At 39.9% G+C, this 13,156-nt stretch overlaps 1 protein-coding gene across 2 annotated transcripts in view; it reads right to left on the reverse strand.

Moving 5' to 3' along the window:
- Positions 1–13,156, reverse strand: part of GAB1 (GRB2 associated binding protein 1) — a 136,136-nt gene that overhangs the window by 17,681 nt on the left and 105,299 nt on the right. For both annotated transcript variants that reach the window (XM_014603533.3, XM_014603535.3), the window contains exons 5-6: positions 10,435–10,520; positions 9,932–10,235 (exon numbers count right to left, since the gene is read on the reverse strand). In XM_014603533.3, coding sequence (XP_014459019.1) covers positions 9,932–10,235; positions 10,435–10,520 — 390 coding nt within the window. The remainder of the gene's footprint in view (positions 1–9,931; positions 10,236–10,434; positions 10,521–13,156) is intronic.

The following is a 13,156-nucleotide window of genomic DNA, read 5'->3' on the forward strand; positions in this document are numbered from 1 at the left end:
TATCAGACTTTCCTGCATAAATGCTCCATCCACAACACCACAGACTAGGCATTAACTAGATGCTTCTCAAACACCCCATTAGTCATGGGTTTGTGGCTGGCTACATTTTTGTGACTTAGATGTATGTATACATGCAGAATCAGCGCTTGTGTAGCCACATAATTGCCCAGCCAGTGCGTGCTTAGGCTATGTGACATGTTTACATTGCCACTTTGCAAAGAGAAGTAGAATTGTTACCTGCAAATAAGTGCTACAACTGCCACTGATGAGGTTAGAAAACTGCCATTTAGGCCCCTGACAAATATTAAAGTAACGCCATGATAGGATTTGATGTGGAATCCCAACAATCATGCTTCCTGCCATGCCAGACATGCATTGCAGGAGGTACAACTATGGCATCACACATCAGATCTCATTGGACCATATTGCCAGTACAAAGACAGCCCAATCCCAGGCTCCCCCTGCACCAGCAAGTAGCAAGCTTGGCTCCTTGCACTTCCAGCTGAAGGGCAATCCCAGCCTCTAGGGCACATGGGAGTCTTGAAAGGCTCTCATGCGCTCCAAAGGCTGAGCAGTGGCCATAAGTGCAATTGAAGGAGTGATAGGAACCAGGCACAAAGTTATTACACATATTTTGTGTAATAAATTTGTCGCTTATTCCTCATTTTATCATGCCCTTAATTGATTGAACATGTGGCCAAGTCACTACATAAGATGTGATTAACCTGTTAATCACATCTAAAGTGCAACATATGTCAGGGGCCTTAGACCCACAAAGGGTACAGAATTCAATCCTTTGGGTTCTACCTCTATTTCTGCCACTGACTTAAACCATTCACGTTACTTGCTATCTCCATGCCAGAGTTTTACTATATCTGAAGTGGGAATAGGGAGACCATTTATAAAGAACTTTGACGGGAAGTACTATGCATGCTATACTGCACTTACATAATTTCTGTAGTTGAGTCCTTGATCATCTTTGAAAAATCATGCCTTTTTATGAGGGTTTTTTTATTGATTTTTTTGATCATGTTGAAAGATCATGCAAGTTTGTTTTTTTTTAAATAAATTGCTTATCACTTAGTATGGATTTTAATATCAAGTTTGTATGCTCCTCCAGGTAACAGACCTCCAGTAAAAATCCTGTCCTTCTTCAGGGTAACAGAGGTACTGCCACTGACTTCAGAAGAGTCAAGTTTCCACCCACAAACCATGTAGCTGGCGCATAGAAGCTATGCACACTTACATTACTATGGAAATCATAACTATTTTTCCCAGCAGTTAAAACTTCCCTGTTCCCTGGCCTACATAACTTTATTCCAGTGGTTCTCAACCCATCCACCATAGTGGACCACACTTGCAGCTCTCAATGTGTTACATGGGCCGCACTCATGCAACTTACTTCCTATGTATCCATTTTAAAATGTTTTGTATCTGTTATCTGACAGGAATACAATACAAATCAATATTCTGTAATGCCTCTCATTTCTACACTGTCAAATGTCTTTACTTTTTTTTTTTTTTTAAACAGGATGTCACATGGGCTACAGCAGTGTGCTGATTGGGCCTCTGGTTGAGAACCACTGCTCTAATCCATCACCAAAGCCCACTGTGGTCTATTCAGCTGTGCTGAAGAGAAAAAGAAAACAGAAAAGTATGGTTGTTCATCAGAGGAGTCCCTGTTTTCATCTCTAGGGGAACCTAAATATGAGCAGCAAGCCTGCTCCAACGTGCTATAATTACAGCGCATCGGAGCAGGCTCGATTAATCGACTCTGCTGAAGCATGGAAATCACCACGGTCCAGCAGACTCCAGCATCTCATGTATCAGCATCCCAGCACAGAAAAATGGTGATGGCAGTGGCACTTTAACTAAAGCTCATTCAACAAGCTTTATTAAAGTGCCCGCACTGCCATTTTTCAGAGCAGGGATGCTGATACACAACATGCTCCAGGGACTTTAATTGCAGTGGTTCCCAGAGTTGCTCTAATTAAAAACAAGCCCCCCCCCCCCCCCCCACTAACTCCCTGCTGTCTCCTAAATTAGGGTACATTTCCTTCTGTTTTTGTTTTTCTTTAATAAACAGTAGCTCAAGGAAGGAATAATTTATGGATCCAGAGAACAAGAGGCTCTGGTATAGCTTGAGGCAGAACTAGTCAAATATCTTTTGATTCAGAGGAACACTACCCAGTTGTGCTGAGGGAAACAGATATTTCTTCAAGGTGAAACCCTTTTGCTAGCAATAGTGCTTCTAACTTAGCATCACCACTACATGCAAACATAGCAGGCTACAGCAGCAAAAAGCATAAACACAAAACTATGAAAATGAGAAAGATTCTTTAAAAAACCCCTGCATATACAAAATATACATTTAACACTCAATTCAGATAAGTACAGAAAAACTACAGCTGGCTGAACACATTGGATTTTGGTCCAAAGAGCAGAGCACTTACCTAAAGGAAATAACATGCATTGATTCAGGCTGTTGGGGCATGAGGCCTCCAGCCATGCTTCAAAAGGGTTCTCAAAGCTTCAAGAAATTACTGAAAGCTCCCTCATTTTTGGAAGCAGCTGTGAGCCAGGAGAGGGAGTGAGGTGACACAGAATGCATTATAACCTCAAACTATTTGATCTTCCTTGACTCAAAACTAAAGTAAATCCTTGTTATAAAACAGAGGGATGAGGTATAAGTCCCATCTCTCTCCCATCTTAGGGATGCCTCTTCAAATAAGAAATCTGCAGCCTGCTAAGTGGTCAACTATCAGGAAGGAAGAGTGTGAATGTCTACATAAAAGTCTGTGTGGTGGGTCTTTTTGTATGTGTGTGGGAGAACTAATATCAATTAAATATCAAACACATAACATGAATGTTACCACCCACAATTTGCCCTTTTTTAACATATTAAACCTATTTCTATATTTCTGTCCCCATTCCCCAAAACTAGTATTGAGAGAATTTTAGAGGATAAGAAATATCCACAAGTCAAGATGTTTTTACCTGAGTTTCATACATTCTCCTTTTTAGCTGTGACAATGAATCATGGTTCAGAAGGCCAGGTCTCTGTCAGCTAACTTGCTGTTCTCCAGAGATGGGATAACCACAGGAGGCATTAAAAATACACTTCAAACCTCATTTTCACCAAGAAGATTTCTTTTTGAGGGGAAAAGTTATCTGGAATTAGTGGATCGAACTTCTGCCCCATTGAATTTTATGGCAGAACTCTCACAGTCTTCATTGAACCTAGAATTATGGCTCATTCTGAAATTACTATCCTGTAAAAGCTTTCTGGTTCTCCCTTAAACTAAACAAAAGGAAAGGGATCTGTTGCCAGAAGAACTAAACCTTCAACAGCACACAGCATCTTATCTATGAACTTCCATATCACTTATTGTTAGCACTGTAAAGATGCTAACTTAAGTAAATGGTGTTTACAATATTATTTTGTTTGCACATTACATTCTTTTAACTTGAAGTAAATTTTTATGTACATGTGCATCCAGAACAGCTGGAGAGCAGGTGTACTGAAACTCCAGCAGTCTTCCAGTTTTGGTCACCCTTCAGAATACAAGCAAATCAGAACACAGAGCTTAGGGTATCCTTTAAAAAATTAAATCTTCATCAGATTTCAGATGCCCTTCTCCCCAGCCCCACAAATTTTCCTTAGCTAGGACCATACATAAGAAGTTTCAGCAAAATACACTGTTAACAGTGATTTTAAAAACGCATTAGAAACAGAGGTTTACCCTATTAAGATGAAACTACCTTAGGCATGGCTCATCAATGGGTCTACTAACACAGATTCCTATGCCTTTGTACAGTCCATCTAAGGCCAGACTGTACATGGCTGCATAAATCTATGCTAAACATCACTCCCAGAACTTCTACAAATGTATATATACAACTACTGTAAAAGGTATCCAAGGGAACAACAGATCTCCATAAGCAAGACATTTTATCACCCGTACCAAAGAGGAAGATTCGGATAGTTGGGTACTTAGATACAAAGATTACGTCTCAGAAAATGTATGCATGTGTATGTATGGGTATTTATGTATAAAATCAACACCTATATACATAGATATAGATGTATCTCTACATATATATGTGCATGGATAAAATAAAGGCTCACAGCTGCTTCCTCAGACAGTGGAGGGTGTGGTTCAGACATTTATGGAGGCCTTATAGCACAACATTGTGGATCTCTGCACCAGTACTTTATTTTAAATAAACAACAGTACTTTCCAAAACAAACTCTTAATGCAACCACAGATAGTGTATTGAATTTCACTTCTAATTAAGAGAACAACTATCAGTAGTTAGATATTTTACATTTTACATAGTCATCACATTCCCCCACCTCCCCCATCACCCAAATTCTGGCAGGATCTTTTGAAATGTTTGCATTATTTATTAAGTTCTAGCTACCTGAAGTAATTTAAAATGGATTATTGTCATAATATTTTTAAATTACCCACGAAGAAACAGTGAAACAGTAGTTGCTACAATAATTTGAAAGCTCAAAAAGCACCCTTCATAGCAAAACTTTGTACCGTATGCTCACTTAAGTTAAAGGGCCCCTAAAATGTATAGATTTATTTTATGTTCATTAATAGAAATTCTAATGCCTTAAATGTTTTTCATCTGTTTACCACTGAACATGAAAAAACGGAGTCATCTGATGTTTTACCATGTTAACCTTTCACAATAGGATATGACAACTTAATGTTGAATATAGGTTCAGAATACAAAGTTTGTAAGGACTCATATTTAAAAGCAATGGAGACAACTCGTTTATTTGACCAAAGTTGTATTTTTTATGATTTATCCAATAAGGTGTTTTATAGTGGTAAATAAGGTATAATATTGTCCTTGATTGCTGACGTCAGATTTCTTTAAAAAACAAACAAAACAACATATTTCTTATTTTCTTCCATTTCCTTCAACACATAAAAAAATACTTTTAATAGATATTTATAAAAAGAATAGGAAGTATTTGACTTTCTATATATTTTATAATAAAAAAACATTTATTTAAAAAAAAAATCTCTTTTCAAAATACGTTATAGTCAATCTGACAGCAAAAATGCGCAGAGCCAATTAATATGGGCACTGCTGTATACAGCACTTTTGCTTACAATTCATTTTCATTAGTAAGCCTGATAGTCATCCTTTTCTATTCACTGAAGTTAATGGGACTTTTAACATGCTTTAAAAATTTATATGCTTTGTTTCCTTGGGAGGCTGGTATCACTTTTCAGAATGTTGAGCTTAACCCAGTTTCATGAAGACATATATATATAAGAAAAGTCATTTTTTCAAGAAAAGGGTATACCACTGTGGCTAACTTTTTGGTGTAATCAATTTATCTTTAACATCTTTAACTCTCATTAGAGTTTAGATTTTATATATAAATGCGAAAACTGTCGAGCAAGAAATAAATAAACCATTTGCCTGCAATTCCTATATGCCATTTCACATTACTGAAAATCAGCAGTTAGTTCTGTTTCTTTTTGCAAGCATCTCACATTACAACAGAGTTTCTGTTTATTCTTAGAAAGTCAAGCATTTGAGCCCCCAAAATATACATTTTTAAGTGGTAAGTAAATCTAGTTCATTCAAAGGGTAATAAGTGTTTGGGCCCCCTTACATTTTGCTTTGTTCAAATACTTTGTCACTGAAGTTGTAATGTCATCAAACTCTAATTAGAGTTCTTCATACAATAAATAGTTTTTAAAATCAAAATACAAATGGAGATGTTTTCCTGTAGAAAATTAGGTAAGACCTAGCCAACTCCATAACAGGATGGAAATTCAGAATCAAGGCCAATATTACATCCTAACCCTGTACATTTTACATACATTACAAGTGTTAGGGCCAGATTCTAGCACCACTTTTTATATGGGGTAAATTCAGTACGAGAGCAACGGGCTGGCCTGATTTACCGTATTTACTCAAATATAAGGCTCTGAGTAGAAGACAATTCCATTAATTAGATAGATCTTACATGGAAAATTTATAAATTATAAAATGGATGGTGGTCTACTGGCTGACATCATCTGAACAAGACCTGGGGGTCACGAATCGACTGGAAGGTGAATATGACCCAACAGTGTAACGAGGCTACAAAAAGGGCCAATAAAACTCTGGCATGCATCAGCCGCTGTACTCCTCCCTCTCTGTTCAGTGCTGGTGATGCCTCAGCTGGAGTGCTGTGTCCAGTTCTTGGCCCTGCACTTCAAGAAGGACATGGATAAACTTGAGATTATGGGCATGGAGGGTAAGCCCTACAATAAGAGATTCTGGAAAGTGGGCCTGTTCAGCCTGAGGAAGAGAAGGTTGAGAGGTGACTTGACAGCTGCCTACAAGTACCTCAGGGGGAGCATCAAGAACTAGGAGAGCAACTATTCAGGACAGCGTCTCAAGAGAGGATGAGGACCAATGGGCATAAACTAACAGAGGGTAAATTCAAATTGGATACAAGGAAAAACTTCTCTGCAAGGGTCACCAGAATTTGGAACACGCTTCTAGCAGAAGTGGTGCAGTCGCCCTCCTTGGAGGTGTTCAAGACGAGGCTGAAAAGGCACCTTGCTGAACTCATCTGAGCCCAATACTTGCTGCCCAGGGCAGGGGACTGGACTTGGTAATTGTACAATTGACTTGGACGAGGGGGTGGAAAGCACGCTGTCCAAGTTTGCTGATGACACTAAGATGTGGGGCGAGGTGGACATACTTGAAGGGAGAGAGAGGCTGCAAATAGATTTAGACAAACTACAAAAGTGGGCAGATGAGAATAGGATGGGGTTCAACGTAGATAAATGCAGGGTGCTGCACCTTGGGAGAAGGAATCCACAGCATACATACAGGCTGGGGAGTTCCCTTCTTGAAAGCACAGAGGTGGAAAGGGATCTTGGAGTCATTGTTGACTCCAAGATGAACATGAGCCACCAATGCCAGACCGCAGCCAGCAAGGCCAGCCATACCTTGTCATGCATCCAAAGGTGCATCTCAAGCCAGTCCAGAGAGGTGATACTCCCCCTCTGTGAGACTTTGGTCAGGCCGCAGTTGGAGTACTGCGTCCAGTACTGGGCACCGCACTTCAAAAGGGATGTGGCCAGCCTGGAGAGGGTTCAGAGGAGGGCCACCTGCTTGGTGAGAGGGCAGCAGGACAGGCCCTACCAGGAGAGACTGAGGGAGCTGAACCTGTTCAGCCTCAGCAAGAGGAGGCTGAGGGGAAGCCTGGTGGCTGGCTACAAACTCATCAGGGGAGATCAACAGCAAATAGATAGAGCCCTTTTCTCCCCAGCACCACCTGGGGTGACAAGGAACATAGTAATAAGCTGATGGAGAATAGTTTTAGGTTAGAGACCAGAAGGCAATATTTTACAGTTAGCGTGACCAAAATCTGGAACCAACTTCCCGGGGAAGTGTTCCTCACCCCTACCTTGGGCAAATTCAAGAGGAGGTTGGACGATCACCTGTCTCGGGTCTTGTGAACCCAGCATTCATTCCTGCCTGTGGCAGGGGGTCAGGCTAGGTGATCTGTTCAGGTCCCTCTTGACACTAGCTACTATGAAACAGGTCCCTTCCGGTTCTATGATTCTATAATTTTCCAGGTATAGAATCTAGTTTTTGGAGATTTGCCTTAAATTTGTCCCCTTCCCACTGCTACAGAAAGGAACCTAAATCTGAGAGGTCAGTTAGCCCCCTTGCCCTGCGCAACTTCTTCCCCCACCCCTTCCTGTCAGATCTTGCTCTCCCTGAGCACCTGGAAATGAGGGAAAAATGTAAAAACATGGACTTAGAAGTAAACATGCCTGTATTAATTTAGCTCATTTGGAACTGATGCACTTTACCTTTTTTAAAAGACCTGCACGTTTTAGCACAGGTACTCCATAAATGTTTAAGCAACACTTTTGTACCTATTTATACAGAGTATAAACTATGCATGATATTAGGCCAAAACCAAAAAGCTCATGATTTACCACATAGTTTACTGGGCTATGCCCCACCAAAGTTAACAGTATTTAAAGCCATGGTGACCCCACAGATCAACACTGCTCAGTACATGCATATAAGGATCCAGGGGTGTAGGTTGTAGCTGTATTGGTCTAAGGACATAGGCAGACAAGGTTCTTTGGGTGAATCTAATATCTTTTATTAGACCAACTTAAATAGTTGGAAAATATTTTAGCAAGCTTTTGGGTTTAAAAACCCTTCATCAGGCTGAAGATGTCTCTGCAGTTGGTGTATGCTCTTCCTGGATAGAATGAATAGAAAAGAAGCCAGAGGCTGGTCTGCATGCAAGAAAGCCAGTCATCGAAGATGTAAATCGAGGAGTCAGTGGGTGAGAGACAGGCTGGGTGTGGGGCAGAAGGGGTGTGAATGTAGCACTTAACCAGTGGAAAGGTACCACTCCTCTCCACTATTTAACTGGATCTAGGTGCAAATCAGCTCTCACTCATGACTTGAACCAGGTGTTCTTGTCACAAGTCCTGAGATCTTCTAAAAAAATTATATGCAGATGAGGTGCAGGGCAACTTGGTTCAACTCCACCTCATGAAGGGCAGGGCCACACTAACCATGTGACAGGCTGAGAGGGGGTGGCAGAGGGATTCAGGGTGAACTGTTTGGGGCCCCATTTGGTGATTTTTGCCAAATATTTAAGATTGGTTAAGAAACAAGAATCAGTGGAAATGGAAAAGAAAGGCACAGATCAGCTGTGGGAGTGAAGAGGAAGTTGAAATGTACTCAGTATAGTGGTCACCATGACTTAAAAAACTTGGCACTGAGAGGGACTACACAGAATGGGCACTACCCTGTATCTTATTCAGATGGGTTGCACTAACTTATCTTTCTGGTAGGTTACCATTAGCATATTAAAAAAAATTGTCCAATATAAGCTATGTGTTTTAATCATGCTTAGTGTTGGCTGCATTTAAATCAACTTCATACTTGATTTTTATTAGTTAGCACACTGCTTTTGACAGCAGCTTAATGACAGACAGTGTATTTAATGAGCTTTTTCCCCCCATGCTGATTGAAGGTGGAGGTAGGGGGAAGACCTTGTCTTATATTTGAGTAAATACTGTAGTAGTCTCCAAGTCCTATTTGGATTCCAAGGGAGGATTGTATTGTAACTCTGTGCCAGCAAATAATCATCTTCTTGGTTGTGATTTTTATGACCCTGCCACCTGAAGGCACTGATCTTAAACAGTCCCAATTAATCCCCAGACCTAATTTCCTTGCTTTTACAGACTGAATTAAGGCCTTAAAATATTTATTTATTTAATATTGTTGGATTCAATCTAACAAATTATTGTTTTTGTTTTATAAAGGAACATTTAAAGAAGAAATGTTTTATAATTGCAGTACACTTTAAATGGCATTGTTTTTAAAAAAGAAAACAGTGTGATGTACGATCCATCCTCTGTGGTACAATTAATTTCTATCACACTGCAACAATATTAACTATAACTTGTATATCTGAAATTATTTTAAAAGTTAAAAGCATTTTAAGCATTAAATTATACAAAAAAAGCTTTTATTATATTCTTTATTATTAACTAGGAAAATGCTAGTTTTACAAATATACCCGTATTCATGTGCTCTCCCTTCACCATGAGCTGGCCATCTATATTACATGCATAAGACCTAAATCACAGTTTTAGTCTATTTAGAGTAACTTTGTAAGTTATGGTGTACCTTCTTTCTATTAATGTATGCTGTAACTTCTAACCCTATAGATACATTCTGTTCTATTTACATATTTTAAAATGTGTCAAGGCTTGCTTTTAAAATTCTTAGGAAACTATTAGAATTCTTAGAAAATAATACTTTTATACTATCTACCTCAATCTTGTTAAGAAAAACAGAAACATTTAAGTCATTATACTGGAAAATATGAGCAACTTCTACTGCATATTTTGCTCACCTTTTCTGTCTGGCTTGAGATTCCGATCCACTGGTGGTGGTTCACATTCTGCAACAGGTACTGACCTTCTGGGAGGCGTCTTTGGACTGGACCTGAAACCCATGTGAGCAGGAGGCGGCACTTGCATTCCAAATAATGAAAAATCAAATGTGCCTGGGGTCATTGGTACATAGTTTGTTTCTTGAATGGGTTCAGTGAAGCTGCTGGAATGCTGCCGTGGTGGAGAGTTGGGATTCATTGGGACATAATTTTCATCCAGTTCTTCACTTGAAACACTTCCCACTGTTAACATGCTTCTGTTCTTCTAGAAATAACATACATTTCCTTTCATAAAGCAATCATTTATGTTATCTGCTGTAAATTAATTAATCTTTTAGCATCATATATTCAGTGTAATTTATTTTAAGATGCATCACTCCACATCATTGCTTTGTAAAAGGGAACAAAGACTGTGCAAGTGCTTTCCCATTCCCTAGTCCCACATGAGATCAAATCATACTTACAAAGTGATTGTGGAAACCTTCCAATGAGCTAGATCTGTCATTTGGAAATGTTCGTGGAATATCATAGCAGTCTTGAGAACTAATGTCTAAAGAAGTAGAAGGAGACAAAGTAAACATTTATTTCCTCAGCTCAGCTGCTGTTACATAAATGTGCTGCACCAAATATTTACTATCTGTTATTTTAAATCTATAATCAAATGCAGTTGGGAAGATGCACATGCTCTACATGACAGTGCAGTATAGTCTAAAAGATTTTATCAATATACATTTGGGATGAATGCATTATTTTTTGAGCAGACAAGGTTCTTTGGATAAATGTGATATCTTTTATTAGACCAACTAAATAGACAGAAAAAGTGTTCTTTGCAAGCTTTCAGGTACAAACACTTCTTTGTATTACAAGTCATGATTTTAAGATTTGCCATTGGCATTTTCTAGGGTGAGAAACTGAAGGAATGTTGATGCTGCTCGTTTACTGTGCAAGACAGCAGTGCCCTTAAAAACACTGCTGCTCCACACAACTGCCTTCTAACTGGAAGTAACATGGAATCATTTGAGTTGCACTGCAAACAGCCTAGTTAGAGCATTCCCTGAGCCTGGCATAGTATATTTGCAGTATAAATATACCCAAAGTAGTGTACCTTATTGAACACTTGAAAATTTCCATAATCGCATAAAACACCCATGTCTGTAAAGAGTGGATTTTAAGACACTGGGCCTTAAACTTTAATTCTACTCCAGAAAGTGACTTAAGAATAGAATTGCCTAGTAGAGTTAGTCAGAAGTTTTCTGACAGAACAGTTTTCTATTGACACCCTGATCTAGTGGACTGCCCGAAAACCAGGGTTCCTAGGACTTCCAGGCTCACTTTTCATTCTGCTCACCTAGTGCTCTTTGGACTGTCCAGCTGGTAGGGTCCTGACTGGCTTGATGAGGGTCATCAAGCCAGTCAGACAGCCAGAGAGCTAGCCTAGAAAACATTTAAACATTTTTCCATTTCCTTTTTTCAGAGCTGCCTGTTTTGAAAAATTCTATTCCACAGGAAAAGCTGTATTTTTGAGTTTATGGATCTTTAATTAATCTAAGCTCAGAAGAAAAAAAAATACCGGCAGAAAAACTAAAAAGTAAAATGTAAAAACAGGTTCTTGTATGTAGTGTGTACAAATGCAGAAACATCCAGGAACACAAAAAGGCTTGCTGGAGAAATATACCAAAAAGTTCAGGAATACATAACTATTACAATAATTAAAAAGAATATTTCCACTTTTATGCTGCAATCCATATACACTTGATCAGAATGCACTGCACTGTATTACCAGAGAGAAGATCCAAGTTTATCTAGCAACACCTGGCCTAACACAGCTACCATAGAAATCACAGGACTCTCTTAATTGAATTCAGCATGACTGGGCCACTTATACTGGTGGTTCTAAAAGACTGGCACTGGAACTCTTGAACTCTTCTAACAAGCTTAATGGCAGCAAAAAGAATTATCCACAAAACAAAGACAAATCCAATATTTGAAGTTGTAAAATTGAGTGATACAGATTGATACATTGCACATAGACATACCTTCAAATGCCCTACCTTTTGCTGCACTAAGGCCATGTACAGGTATTACAATTCTACTGGGAGAAATTGCCACTACCCTAGTAGAAACTAGGAGCATACAAATGTTTGTTCAGTATTTCCTGAAGGAAACATGCCCTCTCTGGAAGAAAGATCCTCCAGGTTGACATGAGTTTCTCTCGCTAAAATGAACACCTGTACACTTCTGCTCAACTCCTCTGTGATCAGGAAGAGACAAGCAGTAGCTCTAGCAGCTCCCCCTGTGCCTTCCCCAGACCAGGGTGACTTTGGTCTGGAGGGGTGGTATTTCCCCACAGCTCAACTCCTCCCAGTCATGGAGGACTTGAGCTGCTATTACCCCTTGATCCTTCCCAAGACTGGGGACACCCTGATTTGGAAAAGGCACTGGTGTGGGGTGGGGAGCATCGCCCCACTGCTCCCTCTCCTCCCACGCACTACCTGCTGTTCCCCACACTTTCCCCAGACTCACGTCCCCATTCTGGGGAATGGGCAGGGAGCATTGCCCTGCTGCTCCCTCTTCTGTGCTCTCAGAGACCGGAAACAGAGCAGAGAAGCACCCTCTTCATGTATCAGGGGATGTCTCTAGTCTGAACATTGCCCTGGCTGCTTCCTTTCCTCCCTCCATGCTTCCCCAGACCAGCACAGTCCCAGTTTGGGGAAAGTACAGGGAGTCTTTTGCTGTCACTGCTCCAGTCTGGAAGGTACAGGGAGCAAGATAGTGGGAATTTCTGAGAAAATTCTAGTGCTATGAAAAAACACCCTAAATGATCTGTGATGTCCTTTCTGACACCACAATTTGATTCTATTTGATGACTAGATTCTAGTCACCACCCCTGAAAGAACATCATCCCAATATGCCCTGTATATAGAAGGACTATGTGAGAGGACTCACATGAGGCTGACTCCTCTAAACTGAATGCTACCCAAGTCTTTCCCTGTCAGAGGGATTTTGTAGATAGCACTTTGAGACAGCTTTCTAGCTGTATACTGACAAAGCATTCAATGATTCAGCCCACAAGCTTTTTATTCACTAGTCAGAGGCTGTAACTCCTCCTGCTGTTAGACCATTACTCATATTTTTCTATTAATCAATCTTGTAAACATTCTGAAAAGTCAAGCTGAAATATTTTTC

Source organism: Alligator mississippiensis, chromosome 2, assembly GCF_030867095.1.
Source record: "Alligator mississippiensis isolate rAllMis1 chromosome 2, rAllMis1, whole genome shotgun sequence".
Classification (NCBI taxonomy): domain Eukaryota; kingdom Metazoa; phylum Chordata; order Crocodylia; family Alligatoridae; genus Alligator; species Alligator mississippiensis.